This window comes from Carex rostrata, chromosome 5 (genome assembly GCF_964058835.1).
Source record: "Carex rostrata chromosome 5, lpCarRost1.2, whole genome shotgun sequence".
NCBI classification, from domain to species: domain Eukaryota; kingdom Viridiplantae; phylum Streptophyta; class Magnoliopsida; order Poales; family Cyperaceae; genus Carex; species Carex rostrata.
In genome coordinates this window covers 7402068-7419159 of record NC_135922.1, presented here as the reverse complement: position 1 = coordinate 7419159, position 17092 = coordinate 7402068, and the positions used below count along the sequence as shown (strand labels likewise).

Below are 17092 nucleotides of genomic sequence, written 5' to 3'. Positions count from 1 at the left end.
GCCCAAATAGAACCGATAATTCTCTTCTCTCTTTGATGGGTTTTATAGATAACTTACAGAGCAAGCCTAAATATTTCCTTGATCCAGCAATTAATGGCACCGAGTTAGATAATTAATTCTCCTCTTATTATGGGAACTTTCTGGTAAATTTTTCTCTGCTATGTGATATATACTGAACAGTGAAGACCATCTTTTGGAAGTATGGTTCTAATGGAATAATTATAGAATTCCACATATTTCTAATGACTATGGACCTTTTCATAATTTTTTTATCTATTGGGGTAAATTGGTAGCCTTTTATAATTTCTTCATAAATGTACTATCACTAGTAAACCGAGATCGACTGGTGCAGTAGTGATGTAAGAAAAAAGATCTGAGAAAGACATCTTTGCCCTTACTGAATGACTTGCTTACTAAATGTCTGAATCACAGGATTACTGAATAATTGAAATGGACTTTCTTCCTTTTTTCCAAAAAAAGAAATAGCTTATATACTTGTATACATAGAACATATGGGGAGGAGGGGAATTTCTTGCTGGAAATAACTTCCAAGATTTTTTTTCCGGATAATATTACAAATTGACCAAACAGTAATACCCTTCTCACCAATGCAGTTCAAAGATTGCTCCATAACTCTTCCAACTTGGAGTCAGAATGCTTCAAATAAAGGATCACATACTTTCAACGAGGGCCTGACAACACTGAAGTAGGATAGGGAGCTGATTGATCCACTACGCTTGGAATATTTGCAATCATTGGAATTGGAGAAACAAAATTATAATCCAATGATGTTTCAACCTCCATCACTCCCTCTAAAACCTTAACCACTATTAACATTGAAGGCCTTTGGTTACTATCCCATTGCAAGTACCACATTGCACGGTTCATCACATTCATAATTTCTATTTCATATAATTCGACATCACAAAGATTTTTGTCAATCAAATCAGATAATGAATTGCTCTTAGATTTTTCTTCTAACAATTTAATCAAATGGCGATTCTCTTCAGTCTGGGAATCATCAAGGTTTCTTCTTCTACATAGAATCTCCATTACCACCACACCAAAACTGTAAACATCAACCTTCTCAGTGACCATTGTTGTCAGCCATTCAGGTGCTAAATATCCAGGAGTACCTCACATTTTAATCATTACTCTGCTAATGTCCCTATCAATAAGCTTGGCTAATCCAAAGTCAGAAACTTTAGCATTAAATTTTTCATCTAAAAGAATATTTTCTGGCTTGATATCGAAATGCACAATTTTGTGCCTGCATTCCTCATGAAGATAACATAAACCCTTGGCTATGTCTGTTATAATTTTGAACCTGATGGGCCAATCCAAATGAACTCTCCCATCTGTGCAGTAGATCCACTAATCCAATGAGCCGTTACACATGTACTCATAGCCTATTTAACTTGTCAACACAGAAACCGATCATTCTCACCAGATTGATGTGATGGATGCTGCCAATAGTCTCGACCTCCGCCAAAAAATCCTTCTTTCCATACCCGACATTATCCAAACGTTTCACTGCTATTCTCTCATCCCCCCACTTTCCTTCAAACACAGTACCAAATCCACCTTTCCCGAGTATTTTGACAAAGTTTTCAGTGGCAGCTCGTAGCTCTACCAGAGAGAATGTGGTTGGCATTCCCGGTAATGCTTTGATGATATCCTCCTCTTCCGCTTCTTCACGTCTTCTCAAGCACAATATGTAAAAACTAATTAAGGTGAGTATAAAAAACAGAGCTCCAAATGTGGAACCCAGTATTTTTCCTAGCCAAATATGGGAACCCAGTATTTTGCACCTTTATAAATGCAGTTGAGTTAAATTGGTCCTCAGGTTGACTATTCTGGAGGGAAAAAGCCTCTGGTAATTTTAAACACATACCAACTAATGAGTTCCCATTAGTTGACTGAAACATAACAGCTTTACATTGGCAATCTCCAAGACATGCCCATTTGCAAGTCTCTTCATCAGTTACATTAAATGCAACATTGTCAAAATTATTAAAATAGGATACATTGTTAAGGTCTAACAGATGGTGATTGTTTATTTCTTGACAAGTTATATTAGTAATTGCAGTGCAACCGAGATCCATTCGCCGGTTATCAACTGGCTTGAAATAATTTCCCAAGATTCCTGTGGGACAGGTGCATTGTCCATTATCGCAAATTCCATAGTGCCCACAGACTGTCGGATAATGGCAGTTATCCATATTGAATAAATCACCCACCATTTTCCATTAAAAATTATCATAATCGTAAACTCTTAAATGTCCATCAGACTCAAATCTCATGTACTGTATTGATATAGCAAGTGGAAAAATAAAAATACTTATGCTCCTATTAGTATTTGAAAATTTTAGGCTGCCATTCGTGAAATTTATAAAAGTGTACTTGTCCAATGTTATATTTGATGTTGCATCTGATGGGTGATAGAACTTGTAATGGGGTTCGGGATGGTAGTGGTCGTAGTACACCAGGGGGGGATTTGAATTGACAAATCCATACAAACCATCTAGAAGAAGGGTAAGATAAAACTGGCTTTCACCCAAATCGGTGCTAGAGTAATTGGCAATGATCCTCATCCCCCGTGCTAGTGTTTGGCCCATTACTAGACAATCAGTTGGGTGGACAAAAGATTGCCAGATTGTGAAATTGTTTGTATCAAAGAGCACTAGATTACCAGATTGAGTGATGTTAATACCAGCCACGTATGTATTCAACCTGCTAGTGGACCAAACTTGAGTGCCATCATTGTCATGAAGGGTTAGACCATCTTTAGATGTCAGTTGAAGTGTGGCATTTTTGCTGACAGGGTGGGCTCGATTTGCTGACCATATGACTTGTGGAGTGTCGTACTGATACCCATGTTTTTCATTGTTATATACATATACAAGGTATATGGAAAAAAAGTTCTTACAGGGTGGAAAGCAGTAAAACCCAGTAGCAATTGACATGCCACCAGTTGCATGTAGCCAGAGTAGGGGACGGATATTTTCCCCACTATCAAAATTAATGTTGTGTGGGAGAGATGGAGAGTTGGTCCATGATGCCGGACCGCTTGCAGTGAGATAGTTAGAAGGTTGTGGATTAATAGAGAAAGAGAAGCACAAGAGAAGTACGGCAACGAAGGCAAGGCAAGAAGTACAAGCCATTTGAGGTAGCATTGGTTTGGTTCTGTAGGGTTATAATCAGAGCGTAACAACGAGCAATTATGACTAGAATGATAAAGTTTAAATGCTAGTGGGAGAAGATGGACAAATATAAATTCTATCTGACCACAAGATGTTCTATCCATTCCCTTTTACCTTTGTGCTTCGGTTCTTCTAAAGATCGAATTTAATAACAAGAACCACCTCTCACAGCCTCGTTCACTTCAGTGGTAGTAATCCCTTTAAATTTGTACTGGTCTAGCATTTAATGCTATACACCAGGATCAGTCAACATAGGTGTTGATGGGTCCGAGAATATTGGGGGTGACCGGGTGACCACAGAGCACTGAGCAGTGGCCGATAAGAGCCTTCGTGGGCCTCACAGCTAAGCCCAAATTGGGTTGTGCTACAAAACGCTAATTTACAACCCAAACAATCATATTGGACTCGTAGGGTTGAAAACGGATTGGATACATATTGGATCGTGGTAAAGTTATATCTATTTTTATTTTTAAGATACACCGATATTAAACAAATACAGAGACGGATTGGATATCGATCACACATATACCAATATAGGTACAAATACAATTAATTCAACCTAATTTAAATATTGTAACAAAATTAACATAATATTCAGTAAGTTACTTTTTTTTCATTATAAAATAAAGTAACATAAAATACGGATATAATTCATACATTTAATAATTTTTATGTTTTCAAAATATATATGGCATTAACAAAAATTAAACGCCAACATAACCATAATTTTAATCGAAAGATGCAAACACACAAGAATAATATTTATTTCTAAATATATGTGATTCTAAAAAAATAGATAAAAAATTACAGATACGGATAATTATACATATCTGTATCTGCAAAAATGGATATTAAAAAAATAAAAAATATATGGATACAAATAATTATCCGAATTCGTTTACATATTTGGTTTTCGAAACCGTATCCATGTCCGCAAACTTTCCCTATCTAAATATTCAAATCTGCAAAAATTTAAATATAAATCCGTATATGGATAGATAATATCAGACCCATTTTCGCCCCTCCCCCTCTCCACCACTTCACATCTTCATCCCAATTTACTAAAAGGAAAAGGAAAAGGAAAAATTATTTTGATTGATCTAATTCGGGTACTAGCTTTATAATTCTTATGAAATATCGGAGAAAAGTAGTGTGGTGATCTCATGGATTTGTCAAATCATTAACTTTTCATTTCCGGAAAAAAAATGTCGTGTCATGTCAACACGTTGAAAAATTAAAATATAACCTGTCGTGTCATGTTGAAATGTAATGGCAATGGACACAACACCAATATTGGTATGACACGGCTTGATAAGATGTGTTTTGACATGCCTTACCCGTATTTAGACGTGCCGGGCCAGTTTTTAAATTCCCATTTCAAAATCTTACTAAGAAATAAATAAAAAATAAGCAATAGTGGATAAAAGTTATGAAAAATGTTTAGAAATAAATAATAAATTCGAGTTTCATTTTTTATATATATTTCAACTTTTTTTGGCTTTTATATTTTTGCCTGAGACTTTTTCTCAGTAAAAATTATATTTTGATATACATGAAGAGGAGGATTCAAATGTCTTTTTTTCGTCTTCATTTTTAGAACTGCGGTAAAAGAACTTTACAAGTGTAGATAATACTTTTAGGTGAAAGAAATTTACGAGTGTACTTAATATTATATTTTGTCTTCATTTTTACGAGTGTATATATTGGGTGTAAATTGGATGTTTCACTTTTGACCAACGAATATAACTTCTTTTTTTTTTTTTTAAGTGAGCAACGAATCTGCTTTTTTTAAATTGAGTGTCTAATGCGTGTCAGGTGATATGTCTCAGCGTATCTTGTTTAACGGTCCTGATGTCACCAAAGGATGATGCCCCTCCACAATTAATTGTATAATAGAGGATGACATAACTAGGATTGTTCATCGGTTCGGTTCAAACTGAATTAAAATAGATAAATTAAATTTTTATTTGGTTTACAAATATTAAATTGAACCCAACCGAATTAGAATGAGAACCAAATAAGAATCAAACTAAACAAACCCAAGTAAATTTTATTTGTTCGATTCAACTAAAGTAAGATATAAATCATAAAAATAAATACATATTTTTGTTAATTTTTTGAATGTTTTTGAAATATAAATTTAAAAGTTTTGTTTGGTTCGGTTTAATTGGTTTAAAACCAAAGAAAGCAATACACATTATGTCATAATTTTTGAATTTTTGTAAATGTTTGGTTCAGATGAATTTTAAAATTTTGATCAGTTCAGTGTAAGCAATTTTAAAATTTCTAAACCAAACTAATCTATTTAATCGAAAAAACCGAACTGTTTAAACTAAACTCGCTATGGTTAAACCTATTAAACCGAACTCGATGAACACCCCTAGACACAACAAGTCAAATTTTAACTTATTTTCTGGCATAAAAGTAAAAAAGTCAACCTTTTGTCTCGTGACAAAATACAATACTCTCTGTACGTGGAGGGTGAATTTCATGTATATCCCTTAAAAACATTGAAATTATGATTTTCCCCTCCAAAATTCATAATATCATATTTATCCATTCTATTGTCTTTTATATTAAAACTCATTTTTAAATTTATGAAGTACCCATTTTACCATTCATTTAAAAATGAAAAACTAATAACATTTTCATAAAAATATCAGTCTTCAAAATTGGTTTGTTCCGGAGAGAAAATGAGACATTTTTCAACTTCTGATGCTTACACAAGTTTATACCTACATTTTTTTCTCCAAAAAGATATCAGGCAACTACAAAGAATAATTGAAGCGGCTCTTAGTTATGAATTAATGTTGTTTGATTTTTTTTTATTCAAATAAATGGTAAAGAAACATATCTACCTCACGAGTGATGTGTTTCTATACAAAATTCATAAAATTTTGAATTTATTTACTATAAATTAAAGGGATAAAAAATGGTGAAAATTAAGTGCATTAAAATTAATTTATAATCATTAATTTTGTATCACTTGACTTTATATTAGATATCATTTAAATTTAAGAAGTCCAGTTGCTCTGATCGATGCTACTTGTGAAGTCTACCTCCATTGTACTTTGTTTTATGAAAGAATTATTTTTTTTTTATCAAAACCGAGCGGAATTTATGAAAGAAATATCACGGACCTAATATATATATATATATCTCTATATAGAGATGGGCTATGGTGCATTGCAATGCATAGGCCATGGTGTGCATTGGACCATAAATCACCGATTCAAAGTCCAAATGACCGATCCAAACCGTTCATCTTGTTCTCCATATTAATATGTGCTTGGAGACCAAATTTCATATTTTTTGAAATTTTTTTACTATTTATTAAGCCACTTTGAAATTCGCTGATCCAACGGTGGCTTCTGATTTTACTGTTCCAAACAGTCACCGTTGGATCAACGATTTTCAAAGTGGCTTAATAAATAGTAAAAAAATTTCAAAAAATATAAAATTTGGTCTCCAAGCACATATTAATATGGAGAACAAGATGAACGGTTTGGATCGGTCATTTGGACTTTGAATCGGTGATTTATGGTCCAATGCACACCATGGCCTATGCATTGCAATGCACCATAGCCCATCTCTCTCTCTCTCTCTCTCTCTCTCTCTCTATATATATATATATATATATATATATATCACGTCTAATTAATTCCTTCCAGATCAAGGTCATCTTTCAAGTAACAATAACTGAGAATAAAAGCAAAGCTCAAAGATTCAATTGATTATTCTTTAAATTGGTTCCACACACTAATTTGCCTTGATTATTCTTTGGAGAGGTATACATCAAATTCTCCCAAAAAAATTAAACACCACTTGTAGAGACGCCATAGGCCAATTTGTACATTGACCTTTCAAATATTGGTTTCCTTTATTTGTTCAAGTAAAAATATCAGGCCTCATTTGTGGGCCCAAAACAGAGAAAGCCCAAATCTTTTCTTGATCCAGCAATGTCACCGAGTTACATAATATATACGAATTCAGATCCAGTGAATTAACTCAATTTTTGGGTTTTAGATCGGGACCGTCCAATTCAAATCTCCAACATTCCATTCCGAAGTGGAGCGCACACATCCCGAGTGATGAATTTGAATCTCGAGTCAATCCTGAGCAACGGATTTGAATTGTACAGTCCCGATCGAAAATTAGTTACATAAGTTATTGGATTTTTTTTTAACGGAGTAGCTTCTCTTTCAAAATTTCCACTGAGCAACTAAATATTATAATAGAAAGCTGATTCAGCAATTTTATTCGATTCTAAAAAGAAGCTAATAAATATATAATTAATAAATACTATACGCAGTATTTAATTTTCTACTTAATGCTTTTCAGTACGTAATCCGATCCCCAATTGAAGCAAAAAGTAAGGTTTGCTGTTATACTAATTTTTTTATAATATGGAACCTAAAAATAAACAGAGAAGGAGAAAATATTGGTAGTTCAAATGGAGCAAACTCACCACCAAATCTGTTCAACAATTGTATATGAACCACCAAATATTTACAAAGAATAAACAAATACACTACTTTATACATCCTATGAGCCTAACCATGACATACAGTATTTAGTTATATACAGTGAAACTAGCATGTGTTAGAGCCATAAAAATGTTTGATGAGATTAACTTTACTATCTTTGGATTATATTAAGATCCACGCAGATCACTGACTTGCAATGACACTGATAGAAACATAAAATTTTGATATATTATCTCCGTCATCTATTCTCCTCTGCTCGTGTACTAATTAGTGATACTAATACCAGTATATAGGTACACTTATTACTAGTAGTCTTGTACAACAATGTAAATACCAATGCCCCATTCACCAACTCAAAAGCATTACAACAGTAAGCAAGGCTCAAAATATCAACTCTAGTATGAACACTACAACAAAACTGACTTTCTGCAGCCGGTATCAGCGACTGGTGCTGATGCCAGTTGCAGATACTCAATTTCTCAAAAAAAAAAAAAAAAAAATTCATCTAAAATCAGGCGAGCAGTTGTATCAGCGACTGGCGCCAAAACCGGTCGCTGAAAGTTTTTCTTTTATTAACTCTGCTAAAATTTTGGATGAAAAATGAAAAAAAATGTCCGGCTACTGAAAAATAAAATGCACCATCCAATCCAAACCCTCTCCGCCAAAATCGACCTCACCTCGCCTCTCTTCTTCTCTGGGCTGGAACCGATCTGTCTCTCCAAAATGCCTCTGGCTGGTCCCCGCTCCACCTTGCTATCTCACTTGACCACCACCGCCTCGCCAAATTGATGCTCAAGCACTACCACCTCATTGCCTGGGCCAAGCTGCAGTGCCGGCTCCACCTGTTACTACCAGCTCTTAAACAAATGCAGGATTCATACTCGAGATTTCATTTTGGCTGGAGAGTCCAATCGTGCCTTTCTTGTTCAGGGCTGCGTCGTCCGACACATGCCGTGTGTGCATGGAAGCGCAGTGGAAATGTCAGAGCAGATGTTTCCTTTGTGAGTTTTGACGGGTTGAGGTCGAGCCATGACGAGTGGTCCTTTGTTTTTTTTGGCGGCTCCTGCGGATCCCAAACTCCCAATAGGGTCACTCCTGGTACTTCACCATGGCCGCCGTGAGGTATTTCAATCAATTTTGATTTCTTTTAATCAACAATGGTTTCTAACTAATCCCCATAATGTAGTCAAAAGATTTGGGTTATTCAATTAGCCCAACGAATTTACCTTCTTCTTTTTTCAGTTTTTTAGTTTTTTCCCCTCTTTTAGGAATGAGGGCAGTGAGGATTGCGTGTGATAGGTTTATTATTCAATCATGGCTGTAGAATCAAACTAAAATTACAGTTTTCTGAACCCCTTCAAGTAAAATCCACCTAATGGACTTTTTTATATTTTTCCATTTTTGGAATAATAGCCCAATGAATCTAACATACTGCAAATTGTATATTTAGTTGTTTGTCTATATATATCCAAAATTAAATTAGTGAATATCAAATTAAACTGAAGTTTGGTAATTGAGCAGCAAAATTTAGGTGCATATTTTATTGAACTGAATTACTTGGTTCAGTTTTTTTGTATGGCAGAGCTAGATGTAATAGATTAACAAATATTTGCATTATGATTATTTTCTGAAGCAATGTGATTTCCAATACTTAACATTGGTGTAATCTAACACTTGGTTTCACCTAGACAAAACCTGTTAATTGTGTAGGCATAGTTACAGATACGTTAATTGTTGTGTTGTTCTATTCTTTGAATTATTAATTAGTTATTGGGTGCAAACTGACAGAAGCCCGAAATGTTTAGACTAACTTAAATTTTTTTTGGAGATGACATTAAATGCTCTTATATATTAATATTTTTTATTTCACTATGTACAAGACATATGTCAGATATGCTGTGCGTAAGAAGCGGGCTGATGCAAAGAGTGAACTGAAAAACCTTCTTTTCAATGGAAAACCAGTTCAGGTAAGTGTCTTGTAATCTATTGTGATACCAACTTTGATAGTAAATGGGTAACTACGTTACTAAGCCCTAAATTTATCAATCAAGCCTTGATAACCAAAACAATTGAAGTTACTCTAATTGTACTAAGCTTTTATATGAAGGTGAAGAGAGATTGGACGCTACAGATCTGATGATCCTTATATTTTAGGGTAAATTATACCTTATTCATTTTAATTTGGGTTGGCTCAGAGGTATTTAGCATTGGTTTGATCTGAGGAAGATTAGAACTTAGTTGTATAGTTAGAGGGTATATAAATTGGTGGTTCTTTAAATGGATTACAGATTCAGGTCCGATGCTTTGAAGTGGCATCTAGACAAGCATGAAGGCCCTTCAAAGGTTATTTTATTTAATTGTATTTTCTCAGTTTTTCAGTTAATTTATTAATCTAAAATTAAATGAACAAACCTAAGTAATGATACAAGAATGTAAGAATAGAGTGTACCACCAGTACTCGACAGAAAATTATTTTAGTAATATCTCTTAGCTTTTTTCATCTACTTTTATATATGCTTACCTAGCTAGTTGATTGCTTCCTTGGTTTGTTTCAGAGGCGGGGATATAAGATGGTTTCCTTTGCTGTTAGAGCTTGCTAGGTGTTATAGAGCGACTGCTCAATCTGAGGCTACAAAGGTTATTTCTTTTGGATTTACTTAAAGCACTAAATTTCGGTATAGTTAATTAGTTTTATCTACTTCGATTTGTTAAAAGTGAGTATAATTTGGGGACTTGAAGGCAATGATTTTACTAGCAGTAATGAAACTCGTGTAATATTTGGGTGAATATATTTTTGGGATGATCCTTGTCAGATTATTGATTAATAAGTTAATCATACATTATTCTTTTAGCTTAAAGTCTTATTGTCTAATATATTTGGGTGAATCTATTTCTAATGGAAGTTAAGTTGGCCTTTAGAATCTTTGGTATGAAAAGTTTTACAAGTCTCAATTATATCTTTTCAGGGAAATTTTTGTTCTCTTCATTTACTTTTTGTATAGTTGATGTATATTTACCAGTTGATGAAATGTCAAGTTACTAAATATAGTTTTTGTTTCTTTACTTGTAGATGTTGCTTTATGCTGTGAAAAATATGAGGTAGAAACAACAAGCATGTGTTAATTATCTTCTCTTCTAGTAGAAATGAAACTAATAGCATGTGAATAATAATAGCAGTATTTAATTTCTATAGAGTGTCTAATTATCATAAATATATGTTGTCAATATACTCTTGCTTGGTATGAAAAGATTATGTCAATATACTCTTGCTTTGATCGATTTTGTTTGATTTGTATGTTTAGATATTGTTATTTATGTTTGATTGATGTGAATGTTTGATACGTGTGGTACCAATTAAATGGGGGAAAAATAAATAACTAAAAAAATCCAAAAAAAATGACAGAAGGGTATTAGCGACTAGGTTTGACTATCAGTGATCATTTTTTTGGTTGCAGATACCTTTTTATGACGTCAACAAAAAAAACAGCGACCAAAAAAATTTGGTCGCAGATAAATTATCAGCGACTGGATCACGTCATTCAGCGACTGGTGACGTCATCCGGAGAGTATCTGCGACAATGCCTTGAGCGACCGGGGTATCAGCGACCGTTTTTCACTTTCCGCGACCGGTTGGACTTTCTGCGACATGAAAACCGGTCGTAGAAAGCCTGTGTAGTGGAACAACTAAGACTATTTTGTATATATGAGAGATGCCAAATATTTAGACATGCATTAAATCAAATTTACAGTAGTTGAAAAATTGTACCATTCACGTGTCCTAAACTTTCATATGCAATTTTAACCATTTTGGAGGTAGATATTCATTGAAAACATCCTATTGTTCTAACAAAATGTCAACGTTGCTGTAAGTAGAATTAATATTCATTTCTTTTGTTTTTTTGGACAGTCATAGGGTTTGACTTATAAAATTCACTCTGATGTGAATGAATTCCAAGATATTGGTTAAGTTCTCTATTCTAATTTTGTCATTTTGAGGGTTTGAGTTAGTATTAATGTTTCCTAGACAACCTTTGAGCAGTGCACTTATTGAAAACATTAAAACTTACCTGCTGTCCTTTGAATACTTGATTTGGCTACCCCAACCCCAACTGTTAGCAGCCGATCAATCTGTTGCCTTATTGCGGGATTGGAGGTGTCCAATTCAGAGTCAATTTGCTGTGACACTGCCGTGTGCGAGAAGCTTCCATTTTGTTCCTTCTTTATCATTCGTCGCACGTGGCGGTGCAGAAAACAACAGAGCTATTTAGTGTCCATTTAGGTGGAAGTGATCGCACCTTACACGTGAATTATGTCCAAATTTTCCCATCCCTCTGCTTCCATTAGAGGTTGCTTTATTGAACTGAAGCTTACCAGTGAGGTTTCTGATTGCTTCCACTGTGTTGTCATACATCTCAGATGTCGTCTCGTCATCAATCATGGTTTGGTTTTCACTAATCGCGTCAATTTTGACTTGTCTCTGAGCGGATCCAGTATTTCTATAGTTCTTATTGCTCTCATAACATAATTCAAATAATAGTGAATAAATGAAAGTTTTGAATTGATTGAAGAGATCATTTACACTGATTACATATAGATTTCTACCAGTTGTCATTTCCTAATTTACAAGGTTATGTTTGTAAGTTGAGGATTGTCATATATCCTAACTGGATCGGGTTGGGATTCAATATCTTCAACAATTTATTTTACGTACAATAAAAACAAATTTACATTTATATAGTAAAAGTATAATACAAATAAAACAAAATTCAATGCAATGTAAACTGTTTTTATAAATACATAACGCTAGTAATTCCTTGAAACATGCATGCATAAAATACAATAATACAAACTGGACTTTATTAAACAATTTATAATTAATATTACTGAAACACACTTCTAACTAATGCAGTTCAAAGATAGCTCCTCCTTATTCTCTCAGTTCAAGGATCATGGAATTTCATCGAGGGCCTGACAACACTGAAGCTACAAGGGGCACTGACTGATCCACTATGCCGGGTATATTCACAATCAAGGGAATCGAAGAAACAAAATTATAATCCAATGATGTTTCAACCTCCATTCCTCCCTCTAAAACCTTAACAACCATTGACATTGAAGGCCTTCGGGTACTATCCCATTGCAAGCACCACATTGCAAGCTTCATTACATCCACAATTTCCTTTTTGTATGATTTGACATCACTAAGATTTATGTCAATCAAATCTAATAATGCATTAATTTTAGATTTTTCTTCTAACAATTTAATGAGATGGCGATTCTCTTCAGTCTGGGAATCATCAAGATTTCTTCTTCCAGATAGAATCTCCATTACCACCACACCAAAACTATAAACATCAACCTTTTCAGTGACCATTGCTGTCAGCCATTCAGGTGCTAAATATCCAGGAGTGCCCCGCATTTTAGTCATTACTCTGCTTATGTCCCTATCAATAAGCTTAGATAACCCAAAGTCAGAAACTCTAGCATTAAATTTTTCATCTAAAAGAATATTTTCTGGCTTGATGTCGAAATGCACAATTTTTTGCCTGCAATCCTCGTGAAGATAACATAAACCCTTGGCTATGTCCATTACAATTTTAAACCTGATGGGCCAACTCAAAGGAACTCTCCCATCTCTGCAGTAGATCCACTGATCCAACGACCCATTGCACATGTACTCATAAACTAAAAGCCTATTGAACTTGTCAGCACAGAAACCAATCAGCCTCACCAGATTGTTGTGATGGATGCTACCAATGGTCTCAACCTCTGCCAAAAAATCCTTCTTTCCATGTCCGACATTATCCAAACGTTTCACTGCTATTTTCTCATCACCCCACCTTCCTTCAAACACAGTACCAAATCCACCTTTTCCAAGTATTTTGACGAAGTTTTTTGTGGCCGCTCGTAGCTCTTCGAAAGTGAACCTGGTTGGCATCCCTGACATTTGTTCGATGATATCCTCATCTTGCTCTTGTTTACGTCTTCTCGAACACACAAAGTAAATGCTAATTAAGGTGAGCATAAAGAGGAGAGCTCCAAATATGGAACCCATTACTGCTCCTAGCCTAAATTTGGAACTAGAAGCTTGCACCTTAATAAATGCGGTAGAAGTAAAATTTGATGCATCAGGTGGATAATTCTTAAGGGAAAAAACCTCTGATAGTGTTAAACAATGGCCATCTGATAAGTCCCCATTATAAGACTGAAACAGAGCAGCTTTACAATTGCAATCTCTAAGACATGCCCTTTTGCAACTGTTCTCATCAATTTTATTCAATTCAACATTGTCAACATCACTGAAATATGATACATTGTTCAGTTCTAACAGAAGGTGATTTTTTACATCATGACAAGTTATGTTAGTAATTGCATAGCAGCCAAGCTCTGGTCGCCGGTTATCAACTGGCTTGAAATAATTTCCTGGGCAGCTGCATTGTCCATTATTGCAAATTCCATAATGTCCACAAACTATTGGGTAATCACAGGTATTAGGATTTAACAAATCAGCCACCATTTTCCATGGAGATTCATCAGAATCATAAAGTCTTAAGTGTCCATCAGATTCTAATCTCATGTACTGTATTGATTTTGCAGTTGGAAATGTAAAAATAGGTAAGGCAATACCAGTATTTGATAACGTGGAGAACATAGTCAGGTTGCCATCCATGAACATTGCCAGTTTTGTGCCATTTGATGTGGTGTCGTCTATATTGTAGTAGTACTCCAGCGTGGTCTCTGAATGCAAATATCCATACAAACCATATGCACGGAGGGTTAGATAAAATTGGCTTTCAGCCAAATCATTGCTAGAGGAATTTGCAGTGATATTCATGCCTTCTGCCAGCATTTGCCCCATTACTAGACAATCAGTTGGATGGTCAAAAGATTGCCAGATTGAGGAGTTATTTATATCAAAGAGAACCAGATTACCAGCTTCCGTAATGTTAATACCGGCCACAGATTGATTCAACCCGCTAGTGGACCAAACTAGGCTACCATCACTGTCACGAAGGGTTAGACCATCTTTGGATGTCAGTTGAAGTGTGGCATTTTCACTGACAGGGTGGGCTCGATTCGCTGACCAGATGACTTGTGGACGGTCGTAATAGAAATAATAATTGTTATATGTATCATAATCTGCATATACGATGTATATGGAGACAAAAAAGCTCTTACAGGGTGGGAAGCAGTAAAACCCAGTAGCAAATGACATACCTCGAGTTGAGCTTCGCCGTTGGAGTAGGGAATGGACAATTTCACCACCATCAAAAGTAATGTTGTGGGGGAGAGATGGTGAGTTGGTCCATGATGCTGGAGCGCTTGCAGTGGGATAGTTATCAATGGAATACCTATCAGGTTGTGGATTAACAGAGAAAGAGAAGCACAGGAGAAATACTGCAACGAAGGCAAGGAAAGAAGGCAAAGCCATTTGGGATAGCATTATTGGTTTGCTTCTGGAGCAATAGAGATGGTATTGACCATATCCAATTCCACCACCTCTATTGCTATTTTGGACCGTTCAATTGCTTTTATATATATATATTTTTTTTTTGTTTTGAAGGTTGGTGCCTATCTCCATTGCTATTACTGAGCCAATTATAAGTCGATAGCACTACCTAATTGACTCATTAATCATCCAAATGATTGATTATATGAATTGTAAGGAAATTAAAAAAATGGTTCGAATACTAAGCGGAACATCAAGCAAATCAAGATTTCCAATGTCTTCTCCGTTTCTATTTTATTATTCGGTGACAATTTTATTCAAAAAAAAAACTAAAAATATAAAGGTTGCCACCACAAATCAAAAATTAAGTTGTGATTCTGATTCTAAAATTAACTAACATAAAAGCATATTATTAATTAGTTAAGAAACTTTTACTCCGTAAAAGTTGTCCTTTAATTGACAGTATAACAACAAATATTGATTTCTCATTCTTAATTTGATTTATTGAATAGAGCTTAATTTTAGTTACTTATTTATTTTCCTACCTAATTATTTTTTTTACATATATATCTTTTCTCAGAAAATATACCAAAAAACTTCATCCAATAATAGGAAGGAGAATTGAAGTGGCTCTAAATAATGAATTGAGGTTGTTCGATTTTATTTATTATTTTATCAGAATAAATAGAAGAAATATTTGTCACTGTTATATTTTAATATATATTTTAGAGAAATTATTAATTAACAAAAATATAAGTAAATTAAGATTTCAATGCAAAATTCTCTATTATCCAAGTAAATTTCAAGATATATTTGTTCTTATTATAAAAAAACTTAGCTGGCGGAGAAAACAGAGAGGCTAGTAGTTTATGTGAGATAATGGAGGCACCATTTTCTTTTTGTCCGATTGTATAATGGAGAAGGACAAAACATTTTATTGGTAATAAAATTAAGATCTCTATGAAATTCTACATCAGGGTTAATTTCAAGATTTTTGTTCTTGTTTGAAAAATAATATCTTGATGTAGAAAACAGAGACTAATAGTTTAAGTGAGACTAGTAGTTTAAACAAAGACTATCAATAGTGGATATTGCCTTGCAAATATTCCTTGAATAATTTGAATTATATTAAATAGTCGCTCTTACCTTTCAAAGAGGTAATGAGGATGTCACTATAATGGAATTTTCAATGTCAAATGTCATGTCATTGAGCACAATTTTAAATGCTGTTGAAATTAATTTCATTAGTACTACTATGCATGCATAACGCATGTATATTTTACAAATACAATTCTTTGCCAATAAATGTAACTTCAAATTGGTTGATTGATATTGTTACATGTGATTGATATTGTTCCATGTATGTAAATATTCTTAACAAGTGTATAGCAGTACATGTTCTGGGATAATTTGTCACATAAAATGTCACCAATTGGCAGCTCCATTTCAATTTACTAAACCTTCAATTTTACACAACAAGATTACTCGTCTATTCATCTCAAAAATAAGAAAGAAAAATATGTTCAAGTAGTTTTTCCCCTGAACTCTCATTTCCTTAGTGATTTATCAACATAAAAAAATGGAAATTTACCTAATCACAAAGCCCATCTCAGATTGGTTTAGGAAATTTATTTATCTTTATCTGCTAGCACCTCCACAAAGCCCTGTATTTTTCTGTGTGCTGAGTGGTGAAATTTCACTTAAAGGTGTGCTGATTTAGTTCTTGTATAATTGTTCTAATGTTCTTGTAATACTCTATTTTTATGACAAAATTATCCTTATGTCCTTTCTGATGCTATGCAAGTATTGCTGTAGGAAATTGTAGATGTATGTTTTATTTATTTATTTTCTATTATATAAAGGATGTATATTCCTCTATAAGAGGAGGGTTCAAATGCACCCAACTTTTTGTGCACCCAAATGCACCCTATCCTTTTTCTCGGTTTTTCAAA

General features: G+C 34.2%; 1 protein-coding gene and 1 pseudogene across 1 annotated transcript; both read right to left on the bottom strand.

Moving 5' to 3' along the window:
- Positions 1-524: 524 nt before the first annotated feature.
- LOC144553787 (G-type lectin S-receptor-like serine/threonine-protein kinase SD2-5) lies at positions 525-3218 on the bottom strand (annotated as a pseudogene).
- A 9332-nt stretch (positions 3219-12550) lies between these two features.
- LOC144554644 (G-type lectin S-receptor-like serine/threonine-protein kinase SD2-5) lies at positions 12551-15178 on the bottom strand. The gene has a single exon (XM_078302964.1). The coding sequence runs from the start codon at positions 15132-15134 to the stop codon at positions 12648-12650; it is 2487 nt and encodes an 828-aa protein (XP_078159090.1). The 5' UTR covers positions 15135-15178; the 3' UTR covers positions 12551-12647.
- Positions 15179-17092: the final 1914 nt, after the last annotated feature.